General features: G+C 36.2%; 1 protein-coding gene across 8 annotated transcripts in view; it reads right to left on the reverse strand.

The window, feature by feature from the left end:
• Positions 1–2,878: 2,878 nt before the first annotated feature.
• Positions 2,879–19,255, reverse strand: part of TMEM150C (transmembrane protein 150C) — a 56,606-nt gene continuing 40,229 nt past the window's right edge. For 7 of the 8 annotated variants that reach the window (XM_031944177.1, XM_031944172.1, XM_031944175.1 and 4 more), the window contains 3 exons: positions 16,595–16,722; positions 7,787–7,964; positions 4,913–5,357 (listed from right to left, as the gene is read on the reverse strand). In XM_031944177.1, the coding sequence (XP_031800037.1) occupies positions 5,149–5,357; positions 7,787–7,964; positions 16,595–16,722 (515 nt within the window). In that variant the 3' untranslated portion in view covers positions 4,913–5,148. Of the gene's footprint in view, positions 4,795–4,912; positions 5,358–7,786; positions 7,965–16,594; positions 16,723–19,255 lie in introns of those variants that run through there. The other variant, XM_031944171.1, reaches the window with a different exon arrangement.

The raw sequence follows: 19,255 nt of genomic DNA on the forward strand, positions 1-19,255 counted from the left end.
CAAGTCACCTGTGATATTTATTACCTATTTATTCACATCTCCAATCTTAGTTTCTGAATTGAGACCATGGCAAAGCCAGACTCCTGATTTCCCACAACCTTGGATGAGATGTTCAGGTTTTCCACCTCCCCTATGATTTCTCTGTTCAAAATTCTGGCTGGTTTTAGGACTCCCTGAGTGTAGAGCCCCTCTGGGCTAGAATGTCGTGGTCCTTTGATCCTCTTTCCCCTAAACATCCTTTGTCATAGGACTGCAGATTTCTCCCTTCCCTTCTTGGGTCATTAGGGGGAAATGTCATCTGATCTTCTGATCCCACTGAAGCTTCTCCCATCAGAACACTGCAAGTTCAGTTCTTGCCTGTATTCCCAGAGCTCATAGGATTTTGGCTGGCTCTTTGTGCAATTCTGAGCTTGATTAAAGGGCTTTTTTTTTGGGGGGGGGGGAATTCACTCTATCTCATTTTAACTATAAGCCCCCTTTCACTCTACAAATGAGGGAACTGAGACCCAGAGGCATGAAATGATGTGTCTGAGATTTATTAGCATACTCATAGTAGAGCTAGGACAAGAACTCCTATCTGATTCCCCAGACCAGTGTTCATTCAGCCTCTCCATCCTGTCTCCCTCTTGTTCATTTTGAACTACGAGCAAGCAGGTGCTATGACTTTTCTTTAGAATTCCCATCTCACCTAACAGTATCATTAAATTCTATGATATAGCAGCAGTCATCAGAACTGTTTGGTACTAGATAAGAAATAGAATGGTGCATCAGTGTCATAGGTTAAGTACTCAAGACATAGTCAATGACTATAGTAATCTATCGTTTGATAAACCCAAACTTCTGGGATAAAAATTCATTACTTGAGAAAACTGGAAAATAGTATAGCAGAAATGAGGCGTTGACCAACATCTAAAACCCTATACCAAGGTAAGATTGAAAAGGATTATATTATAAGCAAATTGGGAGAGCAAGGGATAGTTTATCTCTCAGATCTTTGGAGAAGGGAGGAATTCATGACCAAAGAAGAAATAGAAAACATTATGAAATGTAAAATAGATAATTCTGCATTAAATTAAAAAAGGTTTTGCATAAAAAAAAACCAATGCAATCAAATTAGAAGGGAAACAGGAAGCTGGGAAACTATTTTTACAACCAGTGTTTCTGATAAAGGCATCATTTCTAAAATATATAGAGAACAGAGTCAAATTTATAAGAATATAAGTCATTCTCTAATTGATAAATGGTCAAAGGATATGAACATAATTTTCAGATAAAGAAATTAAAGCTGTCTATAGTCATATGAAAAAGTGCTCTAAATCATTATAGATTAGAGAAATGCACATTAAAACAACTATGAGGTACCACCTCACACCTCTCAGATTGGCTAAAATGGATAGAAATGATAAATAGGGGAGATGTGGGAAAATTGGGGCATTAATGCATTGTTGATGGAATTGTGAAATGATCTAACCATTCTGGAGAGCAATTTGGAACTGCCCAAAGGACTATAAAACTTCATACCTTTTGATCCAACAGTGTCTCCACTGGGTCTGTATCACAAAGCTCACTGAAGAAGAAAAAGGGCCCACATATGCAATAATGTTTATAACAGCCCTTTTTGTAGTGGTGAGGAACTGGAAAATGAGCGGATGCTCATCAACTGGGGAATGGCTGAATAAGTTATGATATATAAAAGTAATGGAATATTATTGTTCTATAAGAACTCATGAACAATCTGATTTCAGAAAAGGTCAGAAAAGAAGTGATGCTGAGTAAAGTGAGCAGAACCAGGAAAACCTTGTACACAGCAACAGGAAGACTGTGTGATGATCAGTTATGATACACTTAACTATTCTCAACAATTCAGGCATCTAAAGCAATTCCAGTATAAACTTGGGTTGGAAAATCCCATCTGCATCCAGAAAGAAAACTTTGAAGACTGAATGTGGATTGAAGCAAACTGTTTTCACCTTTTTTCCTTCTGATTATTTTTTTTTCTTTCTTCTGGTTTTTCCCTTTTGATCTAATTTTTCTCTCCCAATATGACTTATATAGAAATATGTGAAAAAATGAATGTACATGTATAACTTTAAAAAAAAAATACTTCTCACCTCAGAGAATGATGTGGGAAGCAATCTAGTTATATCCAAAGTAGTTTTTTTTTTGTTTGTTTTTTTTTACCAAGCTTAATAGAAAATTCACCTTATTAAAAAGAGAAATAAAAGAAACAAGGGATCCCCAAATACAACACAAAGATGATATGTTTCAGAACTGGAAGGTGAAATAGACTATTGTTTTTCCATTCCAAAGTCAGTCAATAATGTGCCTATACCACATCATCATTGTGAGGATCAAATGAGAAAATAAGCACTTAACACAGTACCTGGCACATAGTAAGAGCTATTTAAATGTTGATATTATTATTACATAATTATTGAATTATATGTTAAAGTTTACTCTTTTAAAAAATGATATACTTATTAAAATCAAATATATAAATAATTAAATAAGTGTTAAAATGATTAAGTAAAGTGAATTTTACCCTGAGTTCCAGTTTCTAGGTATAATAAATAAATGGTTGTTTTGAATGCATTATAAAAGAAAACTTCTTTCCATTCAAGGTGAAAAAGAATATCTATCAAACATGTTGCTGGATTAATAGGTAAGAGTGCAGGGTTTGGAATCAGGAGGAACTGTATTCAAATTCCACCTTTGATACAATTGGTTGTGTGATCCTGTACAAGTCTATTCTTCATACCTCAGGGAACTCCATAGGACTTGTCTACTAAATCGGAGAGTGAAGGGAATTTCTAACCAGGAGTCCCATTGCTGTAATGATAATAATAATAATTAGAAGAAGAAGCACATATAATTCTTTAAGGTTTTCAAAGTGCTTTTTGCATACAACTCCTTTTGTCCTCTCGACTATCCTGAGGTAGATGCTATTATTATTATTTTACACATGAGGAAACTGAGGCAGACAAGACTGGGACATACAGGAGGTCTCTGGGGCTAAATTTGAGCTTGGGTCTTTTTGAATCCTAAGTTCTATCTTCTGTCCATTTCTTCCCATCTCCCCTTAGCTGTCCCAGATCTCACTATATTTTCAGTTTCTTAATAGTCATTGCTTTTCTAAGCAAGGCAAGGGGCCAAGTCCATTTATCTTCAAAGGTCTTGAGTTCTGTGATTTCGCTCAGAACAGCTGGACTCTTATCTTCTAGACCAAGGTTGTACAACTCCCTTAGTCTGGGATATTGGTTTTGTGTCGGTGTGGTTTGTTTTGTTACAGAACATCCACCCAAGTCTCACTCCCTTTCCAAAGGAGGTTTGATTAGGGAGAAGCACTAGGAAGGGAAAAACAAAGCGTATTTTGTCATAAAAGCATTTTATTTAGTGGTCCTGACCCTGTGTGTGATATTGGTAATTGCTTAGCTTTGCCAGAGGGCACCATCAGACAGACTCTCACAAGCATGGTAAATATCCCACCACCCAAAGTCAGCAGCTTGATTTTTAGTTGTGGAAAATTAAAGAAGTCACCACACACCTTTCATGTTTTTCTTTGATAAAATTTTACAATATAAAAATGATAAAAAGAAAAGCAGTTTTTTTTTCTTTTTAAAAAGAATAAATGTTACCTTGGAATATTTACAAATAGATGCCCTTTTAATAAAAAGATTATTCTTTGCTTGAAATTTTCCCTGCGTAATGCTTGCTGACTTTTAGCCAAAAAATTACTTTTTCTAGGTTTTTTTTTTTAAAACCCCTTTCACAACTACCTTTATTCTTGCACCTCATGTGGGTGACATTCCCACCATATTTAAAATAAAATAAAAAAAATCTCTTTCCTTAGTTTTAGTTTTTGTTCTTTAATGACTTTTGCTGATGTTTCCTTCATTGGATCCAAAGCAGTGGTTTTTAAAACTGTAAATCTGTGAAATCCCAGCTCCTCTGAACCAGCCAGGAGCATCTCCAGAACAAAGCGCAGGCAGGATGGTATGATTGAATTGTGGCAGCCTCCACCCCCGGGCACACCAGAAGCCATGCGTCCATGGAATACTGGGGCACCAAGAGGAATAAGAAACAAAGTCCGAGCATTTCATAGGCCTCCTTTGCTTTCAAACTTTTGCATAAGGTAACCTAATGCTTGCCTTTTCATGATGGCTCATCTGAGACAGCCTCCAGCTCTTTTTGCTCCTTCTCTATAGCTCATCCTTTCCTATAAATTATCTTAGCTTCCTCTAATGGAAACCCCCACCCCACCCCAGCCCCATTAAATTAAACCTTCAGGGGATAACATTCTTACTTATTGTGGATGTTTACAATACAAGGCAGACATTGATCCTTTTCTGACCACGAGATCCAAAATGATACTGAAGAGACAATTTTGGGGAATCAGAGAAACAAAAAATACTATCCAGGATAGACTATAGGAAGCACATTTAAAAACAAAATCACATCTTCATCTTGTTTCACATGAATGGTAGTTCTGTAATCCATCCTAGTAGATTCTCTCTCTAAAATTATGGAACGTAATTTTTCATTGGACACACATGGCACCACTTTTAAGTCACAATGAAACAAATGAGTGTCTGATGGGATGGCAGGTTCCTCCAAACCCTCAATATCTGAGTACTTTTCTTTGGATAACTTCCATTCAAACAAGGGTCATCCATTACGAAGCTCCTCCAGGTCAGAACTCTGAAGATTTTGAATGGCTTGTTCCAATCCTCCTTAGACCTGAAGAAAAGCTTGAGGAATTGGTGCCTTCTCTGTGCCCCTTTTGACTGATCCTACCTAATAGTAAAGAATATGAATGAAGAAACCATAATAGATAAGGAGGGCAGGGGAGTGGGGAGGATTGGGAAAAAGGGACAGGCAAGGGGCGGGGGGAGATACATGGTCTTGCAAAAGCTTCTTGGTCTGTTGTTTGTATTGAAGATACAAGAATTTCCATGTAGGGGCTCATACTCTTTTTTTTTTTTTTTCCCCTTTAAAGAAACAATCCACCCTGAAGAGAGGCTCTTTAGTGATAGTGGCTGTGAACATACGTGTATGTGTGTGTTGGTGAGTGTCATATGTGACATTTTTTGCTTGTGTCAGCCCCTACCCCTTTCCCCATGGTCACCATCAAGGTCAAAGTAAGTCAAATTACACTTGGTCGGTTTGATACTCAGATGCTTCTGATAGGCTTTCAGAGAAACTCAGGAAATTCTCTTGGTACTCGGAGCAAACGATCTCGTAACGGTAGTGTCGGAACTCCACGGCAAAAGTGCCAAAGTAACACAGAAAGCACATCACAAGGCCCCACTGAATCCGGGCTGCGTACATGTGGATTTCTTGGGCCATGAGAATGAAATCTGGGGGAAGGGAAAAGTCAAGGAAAAACACACTGGGAATTGTCTGAGGACACCTTAAAGACAGACTGTGTTGCACTCTCCCTTTTCCTCCCGTTTCCACATTAAACACTATGTGCTAGGTACCATATTAAGCACTTTATAAGTATCATCTCATTTGATCCTCATAATAACTGGGAGGGAGGTGCTCATTTTTATTTCCATTTTGTAGCTGAGGCAGGGGGCAGTTAGGTGGGTACAGTAGATAGAGGAAACTCAATCTGAGAGTTTTTATCTGACTTCAGTCACTTATTATCTGTGTGACCCTGGGCAAGTTCTGCATCTGTATCTGTAAAATGTGATAGAGAAGAAAATGATAAATTCCTCTAATATCTTTGTCAGGAAAACCCCAAATGGGGTTGCAGAGTCAGACAGGACTGAAAAACAATTGAACAAAAAGTTGAAGCAGACAGCAAGGAAATAACTTAAGGGTGTGGGGACAGGGGAGTGGAGGGAAGACACTAAAATTTGGGTGTAAACGAGTCACAAGCCAAACTTAGAAGTTCTATCAGGTTTTACGCTCAAAGTGGGAAATGGCCCCTTCTCCCTCTTTTATTGAGAAACAGAGAATATACTTTTATTCTTCAAGGGCCACTTTTATCCTTCTTTGCCATGAACTATGAGGGGGAAAGAGTTGGAACCTACTAAAGTTCCCAAATCCAGTGGGTATTCCTTTGTGTGTTCACAGCAGAATTCTACAGAAAAAACAAAGAAGGGTAATTTTTATTAAAAAAAAAAAATCAAATAAGCCCTCGAAACTGTTCTTTTTTCCAAGATTACACTTAATTATCAACATTTAATAAATAGCTCAGAAACCACTGGCTCTGTCCTTCCTCCTCTCAGTTTTGATGTGGGGGACAGGGGGAACAATTCCCTGTGGCATTCCAAAATGGAAAAAGAACAGGCAGAACCACATGGGTCAAATCAGAGTTGGTATGTCTTAGTCTATTTAGTATAATGAGAAGATTCTTGCTGTTATGGGGAACATCTAATAAACAGCTTCTTAAGACTCAGATGGAATTTAGGATAATGATTCTTATTGATCTTCTTCTGATGGAGTGTCCGCAGATGTAAGTATAGCTAAGACCTTTATGCTAACTTGGCACTAAATAGCTTAGATCAGAAAAAGCTGCAGAATAATTAGAAATGGACTTTTCTCTGAGAGTGTGCTGAGGGTGTGACAACTAGCCCTTGAAACACATATTTAAGCTTAATTTTTATTATGAACATTTCCTCCATCACTTTCTTAAGTCTAAACAATTATGAAAACAAAAAATCATTTATAATATTTATTGATTTCTGAGGTAGAAATGTTCACACTGAAAATTTAACAAGCCAGAACATCCCATCTCCTCTCCCGTTCCTATTTAGCTTTTGACAATCATCAAAACAAAAAAAGCATTCGTAGTGTTTACTGATTTCTGAGGTGGAAATGTTCACATGGAAAATTCAACAATCAGCTCTCCCAAGCTAGAACATCCTGTGCCCTCTCCCTTTTTTAGCTCTTACAACAACGTAGCAAACTCTTAAATACAGAGCTTTAATCTCTTAACCACCAACTTTTTTTTTAATCAAACTGCAAAGGAGGGGCAAATATGGCTGCTTTGAATTTCAGTTTTTTAACTTTCTCTGACCCATTTGACTAATAAATGTTACTGATGATTAATTAGTGAGATGATCAAAGGGCAGGTGGTCAGAGAAAAGAGATTTAAAGGGCTTGGAAAGTTCACAAACTGGAAGAATGAATTTCTGAATAAGGAAGAATTGATTTTGTTGCTAAACAAATTGCTACAACACATACTGTATGGTATTAATTGTTCATTCTGTCCAGGATAACTAAATGTACTATGTCTTGAGTTTACTTCTTAGAATAACTAGTTACTTTTTTCCTGAAAGATATAAATTTGTTTGCTTTTTGAACCTCTTAGATAATTTATTGAATAAAACAATTGAATCATCCTACTAAATCAATAGCAGTGTTTTTCTTTGTTTTGTTTTGGTTTTTTGTTTGTTTTTTTTTAAAGGGGGAAAGCAATTGCAATACTTTTGTAGTTCAGAATGTTTTTGTTTTTTCATTTTTTAAATTTTTCCCAAAAGGGGGAAATCTACCATCTTTGTTTTGAGAGAAGGCATTACTCAGTTCAAACAGTTCTGGAAAGTAATAGATGACATTCTAACTCATCATCCCCTTTGGAGCCTGACAAAGCTGAAAGTAAAAAACAGAATCAAAGCAAACCTCCCCTTCTTTGTTGATAATTTGGTTGAATAGCACTAAGCCTGCCATGAAGGGAGTATCAATAGCTAGATAGTTAAACTATGTTTGCTTTGTATTCAAACCTCCCTAAAAGAAAAAAAAAAACAACCTTTTTTTTTTTAAAATATTCAAAGGATACAGAGGACCACACAGAGAGTAATAGATGCTGCTAGTATCACCCTTGGAATCCCAATCTTCCGACCCTCATTCTTGATGTTGACTTTGAGCGTTAGAGCAGCCTGGATCCAACACGCCAATGTACCAAATCCAAAAGTTAGGGAAGTGCCCACATTATGGATTTCTTCATCATTGGTGAGCTTGGAGAAGAATAAACAATATAGCATATGGAGGCTCGTTTGTAAAAAAAAAAAAGAAAAAAAAGAAATATAGATCTCTAATGATTATAAAGTCTTCTGGTACCACTCATTCTGTTTCTCCCCCGAGATGGGGAAAATTATCAGGAAGATGTGAGAGAAGAGAGAGAGAAAACGGATTATGAGAAAACATTAAAAAAAAAAAATTAATGCCCCTGGACTACTCCATCGAATTGTTTTCCAACCTGTGGGTTGGGTCCCCAGCTGGTGGCTGCTCCTTTGGCTTCTAGGATTAACACTGTGGTTACCCCCTTGCTAACACGGGAGATTGCAGATGTGTTTCCCAGAAACAATGAGCCAGTAGATACAACTACTTCACAGCTAAGATATTAATAAGATGACAAATAGTAAGACAAAATAACTACAAACTGTTCTTTTTGCATTCTTCCACAAACATGCCTTATTGTTCATCCTTTATTCTCAAAAAGGACCAATAATATCAAGAGGTTTATATCTTGGGTTGCAAATAACTCAAGTGAGGTAGAGCTGTGTGCAAAGTCACCAGGCCCCACTTTCTCCATCCAAAGTCATTGGAGTCTAGTGGCAAGACATAGGTCAGATTGACCAGCTGGCCCCAAATGCAGTGGGAGATTTTGGCTTTTAAGTAAGTCATAATAGGTTTTTCCCCAGCTTTCAGTCTGACTGAGGCAACACACCCATTTAGTACTTAAATTTAAATTTATAGTTATAAATACCTTGTGATTAGATTTTGGCCTTTCAAGGTTGATGTGGTGATGGGAAAGTGAGAGTAGAATTGGTCATTGACCAATTCCCTTCTATAAGAAAGAAGATAAGTCTCTGGTCTTTGAGATAAATTTAATATTTAAAAAACCTGTATATGTTGGAGAAATATACAAAAGTTTCTTCCATGGTTTAAAAGAAGACACCCTCAACTATTGTTTTCTTGAATGAGAAATGAAATTTTATAATTACCTATATATTCACAAAGGAAAGCAAAACTTGAAGGATGAATATTTTATTAGCATAGAATATCAATGAAAACCCAGGATTTTTCTTAATTTCTATGTAGTATGAGAAAATTAGCCATGTGAATAGATTTCTAAAAAAATATTGTATTAAGTGTAACTTTCATAGAAGTAGTCCTTGAAGCAATTGGAGACCTACATAAATGAGAAGAGAGAATCTTAAGATACAGAGAGTTTTCTTGAGGGGCTCTTGGCTAGATTTGGTCTAGGAACTAGAAAATTAAAATTCATATCATTTGGTAGAGTAATGCATGGTGTAGTCATTTCAATTACTTCCAAAAAACTAAATCAATTGATTAGACTGCCAATAGTGCATTAATTTGGCTAAGGAAATAAAATCACAAATCACTGGAATGATCAAGAAAGCTCCACATTTTGTGTTTATTTTATTTATCTCAGAATAACTTTCAAAGGAGATGAATGGTTATGTAATTTTCAAATAAAGAAAACTTCTATATTTAGAATTATATAGACTAAATATTCTATATTTAATTGGGCCAATCTGGCTGCTTTCCCCACCTTTGTTCTTTTTCAGAGAATATTAGCCAACACTAAAAAACATTTTTTGAATTGAATTCAATGTTGAAGAATGTATATCTGCACTGGGTAGGAAGATGACCTTGGAGATCTTTGTAGAAGCACATAACATTAAGGTCTCCAATGTGTTGTAAAATATTAAGAAAAGTTTATTATCAGTGTCCTGATCTGATATCCCTAGTGCCACTTCAATAACAAACCTAAATGATATTCCTTTCTTGAATAGAAGACAATCTATTTTAAAATTCTTATAATTTACTAATTTTTGTTAAATTTTGAGTTCCAAATTATCTCTCTTCCTCCCTTCCCAACCCCATGTTAGAGAAGGCCAACATTATTATAGATATATATGTATAACCATACAATACATACTTGCATAAATAATTTCTCTGAAGGCAGATTGCATTTTCCTTCATAAATCCTTCTTGGTTAATTTGAACTTTCATAATACTTAAAACAGTTTGGTTATTCACAGTTAATCTTTAAATTTAAAATTGCTATTATAATGTTCTCATGGTTCTGCTCATTTCACTGCAAGACTTTCTGCGTTTTTCTAAAATTAACCTGCTCATCATTTCTTACAACACAATAATATTTCCTCATAATCATATTCAACTTATTCCCAAATGATAGTATCCCCCTCAGTTTCTAATTCTTTGCCAGCACAAAACTGTTATAAATATTTTAGAACATATAGGTTCTTTTTCCTTTTTCCCTGAGAAGATTTAATCAGTTTAAGGGAAAGATCTTAATTTCCTGAAACTATGAAACAGTCTTTAGTGACTCAACAACTAGTGGGAATGCCTTTTAAAAAAAAATCAATTAAATGACTTAAATCTTCCTGTATATTTTTGAGCAAAAAAGGGGATAAACTCTAGAGAGAGTGGTCAAAAAGGAAGTTAATTAGTTTCAGGGAAGTATTTCTTCAATATTACTATTGTTCATTTTAAACAAATTAAAAAAAATAACTAAATCTAACCTACATGCTTTTGTTTTACTTTGCTGGAGAATTTTATCTTTTATTTTATTACAGTAAGATATAAATAGACATATTTCATAGGTCAGAGAGAATTCCAATGAAGAGAAAGAACTTTTGAATAGTTGAACCTCTCTCCTAGTGAGAATGTTTGTTGTATATTACAAAGCTATTTTGGACAGATTTTGCCTAAAATATAGAGAATAGAATTTTTCCCCCACAATTGAATGGCTTTAGTTGGTGACAACCTCTTAGTTCTTGGGAATTCCGTGAACCTTGTGGCTCTTTAGCAGTTACCAAAACTATTTGGTATTGGCTAAGGAATAGATTAGTTGATCAGTGGAATAGATTATGTTCAAGGGATAAAACAGTCAACAAATATAGCAACCTAGTCTTTGACAAACCCAAAGATCCCAGCTTTTGGGATAAGAACTTACTGTTTGATAAAAATTGCTGGGAAAATTGGAAACTAATATGGCAGAAACTAGGCATTGATCCATACTTAACGCCGTACACCAAGATAAGGTCAAAATGGGTTCATGACCTAGGCATAAAGAATGAAATTATTAATAAATTAGAGGAACACAGGATAGTTTACCTCTCAGACCTGTGGAAGGGGAAGGACTTTATGACCAAAGAAGAACTAGAGATCATTACTGATCACAAAATAGAAAATTTCGATTATACCAAACTGAAAAGTTTTTGTACAAACAAAACTAATGCAGACAAGATTAGAAGGGAAACAATAAACTGAGAAAATATTTTTACAGTCAAAGGTTCTGATAAAGGCCTCATTTCCAAAATATATAGAGAATTAACTCTAATTTATAAAAAATCAAGCCATTCTCCAATTGAAAAATGGTCAAAGGATATGAACAGACAATTCTCAGATGAAGAAATTGAAACTATTTCTAGTCATATGAAAAGATGCTCCAAGTCATTATTAATCAGAGAAATGCAAATTAAGACAACTCTAAGATACCACTACACACCTGTCAGATTGGCTAAGATGACAGGAAAAAATAATGATGATTGTTGGAGGGGATGTGGGAAAACTGGGACATTGATGCATTGTTGGTGGAGTTGTGAACGAATCCAACCATTTTGGAGAGTAGTTTGGAACTATGCTCAAAAAGTTATCAAACTGTGCATACCCTTTGATCCAGCAGTGTTACTACTGGGATTATATCCCAAAGAGATTATAAAGAAGGGAAAGGGACCTGTATGTGCACGAATGTTTGTGGCAGCCCTTTTAGCCTGTGGCAGGCTAAAAACTGGAAACTGAATGGATGTCCATCAGTTGGAGAATGGCTGAATAAATTGTGGTATATGAATATTATGATATTACTGTTCTGTAAGAAATGACCAACAGGATGATTTCAGAAAGGCCTGGAGAGACTTACACGAACTGATGCTGAGTGAAATGAGCAGGACCAGGAGATCATTATATACTTCAACTGGCCAGTTGGACCTGGCCATCTTCAGCAACGAGATCAACCAAATCATTTCCAATTGAGCAGTAATGAACTGAACCAGCTATGCCCAGAAAAAGAACTCTGGGAGATGACTAAAAAGCATTACATTGAATTCCCAATCCCTATATTTATGCAACCTGCATTTTTGATTTCCTTCACAAGCTAATTGTACAATATTTCTGAGTCGGATTTTTTTTGTACAGCAAAATAACGTTTTGGTCATGTATACTTATTGTGTATCTAATTTATATTTTAATATATTTAATATCTACTGATCATCCTGCCATCTAGGGGAGGGGGTGGGGGGGTAAGAGGTAAAAAATTGGAACAAGAGGTTTGGCAATTGTTAATGCTGTAAAGTTACCCATGCATATATCCTGTAAATAAAAGGGTATTAAATTTAAAAAAAAAAAAAAAAAAGAACCTTGTGGCTCTTTGTCCAAGGCTTCAGAACTGGCAGATAAAAGTAGTAGATTTAGTCCCTGCACTCTTGATTCAATCTCTGCTGTCTTCTAGGGCAGATTGAGTTTACTACCACCCCTCCCTGTGCCTCTATCTGTCTCTCTTTCTGTTCTGTTTCTCTCTCATCTTCAATCTCTATCAAGTTTATGTACTTTTCCTTGTTTTCTACAAACATGTCTGTGTTTCCTGCAGTATTAAAAATAACAAAAAACCCTCTTACTGGATCCTACCATTCCTGTTGCTGAGTGATCACATTATATTTCTAGTGAGTGATCACATTATATCTGGTCACTGTACCCAGTTGGTTCTGGAGGGGAAAGGGGGGCAAGTGACCTTGTATGGCCCTCCTTCACTTCAACTCAGTTTCTCCGCATGTCTTGGATATCATCTCCTTTATGTCATGGTCCTCCTCAAGAGTGAAAGACAAACAACAGCAATCATATTAAAATTCTCTTACTTGCCAAACTCCATGCAAAAGCCATCAGCATTCAGAATCTCCCTTTTCTCTCCTTTCTTTCTTTTCTAAATCCTTTTCATTCTGACTTTTGCTCAGTCCCATAGAACGCATCCTCAAGGAAAGGAGATGTCTCATGAAAGCCAAACTCAGAGAAATGCTATCATTCTTTGGGAATGATAGTTAGAGAGTCATGTATATATAATACTATTAGATAGTGAGGTAAAGGGTGCATTTTGCTAGAGACAAGAACTGAGTTCAAACCCTGCTTCACACATTTACTATTTGTATCAATTTGGGCAAATCACTCATCTTCTTCTTCCTCAGCTATAAACTAGTGATAACAACAGCATCTATCTTCCAAGATGTCATTTCTTCCACCCCTGCTTTCCCTTCATTGGTTATTTTCTATTGATCTTGTCTAAATCTCATTTGTACATAGCAGGTTGTCTCTCTCATTAGACTTTAATCCTGTGTAAGTCTCTTAACCCTGCTTGCCTCAGTTTCCTCAACTGTAAAATGAACTGGAGAAGGAAATGGTGAACAACTCTATCTTTGCCAAAAAAAAAAAAAACAAATTCAAATGGGGTTATGAATAGTCAGTCACGTTCAAAAGAATAAAGAGTTAATTTTTAAAAACATTCAAGCCACAAATAGCCTATCTAGATTCTATTGTCAGTCTAGAAGACCTTGATCTTATATAAACAGAACCTGTTGCCATCTAAGGTGGAAGGAAGGAACTTCCTTCCCTTACTCCTAGATTTCAGGGCACTGGGGCAGGTGGTGGTGCTACAGTCCAAAACTGGTTGGTAGGGTCTCAGTAACACATTGAGAAATAAGATAAAGAGAACAGTATGCATCATGAGTATTTTTAAAGGTATGTGTTCTACAAATTCTAGATCAAATTTGAAGTATTTTTATTATTAAATCCCAACTGATGCTCAGTTCTAACTAGTATCCTTAAAACATTCTAGTTATCAGATGTTTTAGATGGAAAAAGACTGAAGGGAAGTGATTTGGCTGGAAGATTTCTGGAATGCTTCCAAAAAGCATTGATTTCAACTATTCCAATCAAAGATCAAGGAACAGAGCAGACTTATATAAAGGAGGATAGTTTGTTTGTTTGTTAATATAGCATTAAAAACTGTTTTTATTCTAAGAAGAGACTTGAAAACGTACAAACCTGAAAAAGAAATGAAGTTGATAACCTGCTTGTTAATAAAATGATGGCAAAAAAAAAAAAACATTCTAGTTATCAAGATGACTTTCTTTGCTTTCTAGGGGAATATTTAGAAAATTATCTACAGCCTTTTTTTTACAGATTAGCAAGGAAGATAGGGTAGAGAATATTATAGAGCCAGTCACAACATGTGTATCACATAATCAGATGGTAATGTTCATTCATTTAGTCAAAAACACCTGCAGCTGAATTAGGAATCCCTTCTGACCAATGAAAATGGAATTTATTCTTGGAGGTTCTCAGTTTGGTAATACAACAACTCACAATGTGCCTCCCATCTCTAATGCATTATTGATAGATTTGTGAACTGACCCAGCCATTCTGGAGAACAACTTGGAATTCTGCCCAAAGGGCTATGAAATTGTGCATACTCTTTGATCCAGCAATGTTTCTACTGGGCTTATATCCAAAGAGATCTTAAAAGAGGGAAAGGGACCCGCATGTCCAAAAATACAGCAGCCCTTTTTGTAGTGGTGAAGAATTGGAAAACAAGCAGATGCCCATCTATTGGGGGGTGGTTGAATAAGTTATAGTATATGAACATAATGGAATATTGAAATGATGAACAGGCTGATTTCAGAAAAGCCTGAGAGAATTTACATGAACTGATGCTGAGTGAAACAAGCAGAATTGGGAAAACATTGTACACAGCAATAGCAGGATTGTGTGATGATCAACTGTAATAGATTTAGCTCTTCTCAGCAATTCAGTCATCCAAGGCCATTCCAATAAATTTTGGATTGAAAATGCCATCCACATAGTTCTCCATAGAGAACTATGGAGATTGAATGTGGATTGAAGCAAACTGTTTTCACCTTCCCCCCCCCTTTTTTTTCTTTCTTGTTCTGATTTTTCTCTTCCATAATGTGTCACATAGAAATATGTATAAGATAAAGGTTTTATTAAAAAAATTTAATAAAACAAAGCAAAACAATGCCTTTCCTAGCTATACTTTCATGAGGGAAATCTGGGTCCTGACTTGTAGGGGTCAAAAGGGATCCTGGGAAGATGCATGCGAGATTGAATAATCTTCTGTAATTTATAGGAGTTTGGTGCCCTGGGAGAGCTCTGCTGATTCATAAGAAGTAACACCAGAAATTTGATATGGAATCTGGAATTAGAGAACTCACTGATCTGTATTCAATTTGTTCAGTTGTCAAGCCAGAGATGAGTATATGTAGTTGTAGGACATGATAACATTTGCTATCTTAGACAAAGAATAGAAAGGACAGTCCTCAAATGAAATTTATAGCTATAATGAAACAATGAGGATACTGTTTCAGAATATCCATTTTGTAATAATTATGGCTATCGGTCATCTGTCTAGAATGATAAGTCAGACTTTTAAGGATCACTCGTTTGTCCTTTGAAGGGAACGTCCAATACCAGATAGTTTTACTGATTGCCTACAGCTTAGTCTTCTGGCTTCTTGAGGTGATGGTTTTGAAGTCAGGAAAATCCGAGTTCAAACCTTGCCTTAGATAAGGCAAGGGGTGAGAATCATTTTACCTCTGTCTTTTTTTCTCATTTTCTCATTTAAAAAGTGGGGAGAGTTATTTTTCAATTGTGTCCTACTCTTTGTGATCCCACTTGTGATTCTTTTGGGAAAAGATATTTGACATTTCCTTCTCCAGCACATTTTACAGATTAGGAAACTGAGGCAAACAGAGTTAAGTGACTTGCCCAGGATCACCCGGCTAATAAATTGCTGAGGTCAGATTTGAACTCATGAAGATGAATCATCCTGACTCCAGGCACTGAGCCCTCTGCACTATGGTGCCATATAGTATTCTGTTTTTAAAACTACCTTCCAGTAAATAAATAATGGAGAGCAAATGTTGGGGAGTACAAAGATATAAGTCTTAAATTAAGCCCCCAGACTCCTGGGGACAGTCTGAATCAGATTTAAATGTAACTGGGAAAATTAACAATAAATAAAAATATAATTCAACATGAATTATGTTAATTTGAGGTTTCTAAGTCATTATGCAGTTAGCCAAGTTTGATACCACTGATATAGTAAAAGGGCAATGAATTTGGAATTTAAGGACCTGAATTCATAATCTAACTCTGAAACTTTCTGGTGGGAAGTTGCTTAGTAACTGACTTTATTTCTCTGGACTCAGTTTCTCCATCAAATGAAGGCCTTGGACACTGGAGCCTACTCCTAACACCCAGTTCAGAGCACATACATAACAAAGACAGAATAGAATGAAAGAGCACCCCTCCTGGCAAAAATAAACCCATCCAGACCTCTCCATCCACAAGAAGTGATGGATGAGGAGGTTCCATTAGCATCCTTAGGCACACGCCTAGAGATACAAGAAAAGCAGATGAATGGCTGCCATATTTAAGTAAGCAGGAAGCAAATGGTTTCGTTGGAACTAAAGGTAAAACAGAAGCACAACTAGTTTGGGGCACAGAAAAGCAGAAAGGAAAGTACCTGAAAATTACCCAGTAATGTCATTCCAAAGGAAGCCAGGCACAGGGCCACCAAGCCACTCACGTTCAGCCACGGGTTTAAAACTTTGGGTTTCAACTGTATGAAACGAAGAACTGCTACCACAAGGGCTACAAATTTAAAAAAAAACACACAACACAAAATAAACATTTATAAATCACAATAGCAAACTCTTCTTCACATTATATGCACAGAATGTCCATCAATGTAGATAATCCTTGAGAAAATTTCCATTTGGTACTTGATACATTAATCTGTCTTTGGGGAATCTGATTGCATCTCAAGCAGGCAATAATGACATTTATGATTTCCATGGTGTTCTTGAAAGCAAGGTCAGTGCAGCACAGAGAGGCTTAGGAGGCACTTGTCAGCAGAACTCAGCTTGAGACACTTAACAATAGGCTTTACTTGGGGTTCAAAATCTTGAGTTCAAATTTCCTACTTGCATGACCTCAGGCAAGCCATTTACATTTTTGTCCAGTAAATGGTTGTTATTTTTACTATATTACATTTAATATATTTAAAATGTCTTGAAGGTCAAAAGGAAAGAAAATTGATTGGGATTGTAAAGAATATATATACTATAGTATATGCTATAATATAGTATAGTGGATATAGTATAGAGAGTAATATAAAGCTTAATAAATGCTTGTTAGACTTCAGTAGCCTTTATCAGTAAACACTCAGTGGATTACTAATATTTGAGAACTGGAGTCACTGTCTATCTAGGTCCTTGGAGCAAAGAACCTACCTGAGGAAGTGGGGTCGTGAGCCTGACTTTGATGACTAGAAGGTAATCTTTTACCATGAGCAGTATCTTTCCCTCCCAGCCCCTCATACAGCACATCTCTGTTACATTGTAGGTATAGCTCTGTTCACTGTCAGCATCACAGCTGGCAGTGAGGTGCTCTTTGGGGGAGGATTCCAGCTGGGCTGGGGTCAACACTTTATCTTCCATCACAAGTTTTCTTGTTCAAGGGAGCAGGGCCATTGTATTAACTCAGGCCAACTGCAAAGTCACTGGAGGCTGTGAAGAAGCTCCTCAAAGATACTGAATTTCTGGCTTTAGGTAGCAATTCTTTTTTTTTTCCTCTGAGGCAATTAGAGTTCAATGAGTTGCCCAGGATCCCACAGCTAAGAAATATTAAGTGTCTGAGACCAGATTTGAACTCAGGTCCTCCTGACTTCAGGGCTAGTGTTCTATCCACTGTACCACCTAGCTGCCCCTAGGTAGCAATTCTTATACAAATATAATAAAAGCCTGAAACAAAGTATTACCTATCTATCCAGTGTCTAAGTTGAATTTGGGCTTTAACTGGATTCAGTACTGGTGGTTTGAAAAAACACAGTTGTCATTTTTTTTCAAAACATGATATCTCTAGGTCTATACACATTACCCAGAAAAAGTCACTAGAAATTCCTGCCAAATTGGACCTAATTATATGTGCAGTGATGAGTTCTAAGTGGGTTGGGGAGGCAGAGGCTATGTCACGTAGACACTCAAATTTAGAGGACACTAAAGCATTGAAGCATCCACTGGAAAGCATGGCATCTATTTAGTAGGAATAATTTATTAAAATAAGAAATTTATCTGAAAGAAAAAGAGCCAACAATTTTCATTTTAATGTTTAAGTCTAACATTACATTTTAGAAGAGATGAAAAGACATCTTTTCCATTTTGCTTTTGGTTCTCAGAAAATCACATCCTTGCCCTTCCCCCTTTGCCTTCCTCATTCATATCTTCTGCCTCAGAGGAAGGTTTATAATAAATTCTTCCATTAACAGTTCTTTTCTAGTCTATGGTCAAATTCCTCTTTCACTATTTATCCATCTGTAATTTCTATTTTTGATTGCAGTAGGACACAGCAATCAATCTATTTGGAGTAAAGGCTAAGTGGGAGCAAAGTGATATTATTTAGGTAAAAAAAATTCAATTTTAGTCTCAACTCCTCATAGCTACTCTAAGGCATATAATAACATCTCTTAGAAGAAAAGATGTTGATTAATGTCTTACTGCTTCAATATTTAAGGGAGATAGGAGCCTGTTGGAGTTGTTAAATTTTGGAAGGTAGGAAGAAAAATGGGAAGGAGGGGGAAAAAGGAAAGAGAGAGGGAAGAAAGAAGGATAGGAAGGAAGGAAAGAGGGAAGGAAAAAGAAGGGAAAGAAAGAAGGAGGGAGAGAAAGAATAAGGGAGAAAGAAAGGAAGGAAGGAGAGGAAGAAGGAAGGAAAGACGGGAAACATTTATCAAGTGCCTATTGTATGCCAAAGTTTACAAAATAAAATGAGATAAAATTAAATTCTGCAAAAGTTTACAAAATAAAGAAAGAAAATTTACAAAGTAAACTTTACAAATTCATCCAAAAAATTTCTCTATTTTATCTTCACAGCAATCTTGGAGCTAGGTGCTATTATCACCTCCATTTTACAGTGGAGGAAACTAGATAGATAGAGGGATCAAGTGACTTGCCTAAAGTCACAGAGCTAATGTTTGAGGGCTGGACTTGAATTCCAGTTTCCCAACTACAGGAAGGAAAATAACCAAGCATTCAATCTTTGCTTAGTCTATCTGGAAGATAGAAGCTCTTTGAATTTGAAAAAGCTCAGTATAGATTTATTTGTAAATCGCCTGCTACATCATATA

This window comes from Sarcophilus harrisii, chromosome 6, assembly GCF_902635505.1.
Source record: "Sarcophilus harrisii chromosome 6, mSarHar1.11, whole genome shotgun sequence".
Classification (NCBI taxonomy): Eukaryota; Metazoa; Chordata; class Mammalia; order Dasyuromorphia; family Dasyuridae; genus Sarcophilus; species Sarcophilus harrisii.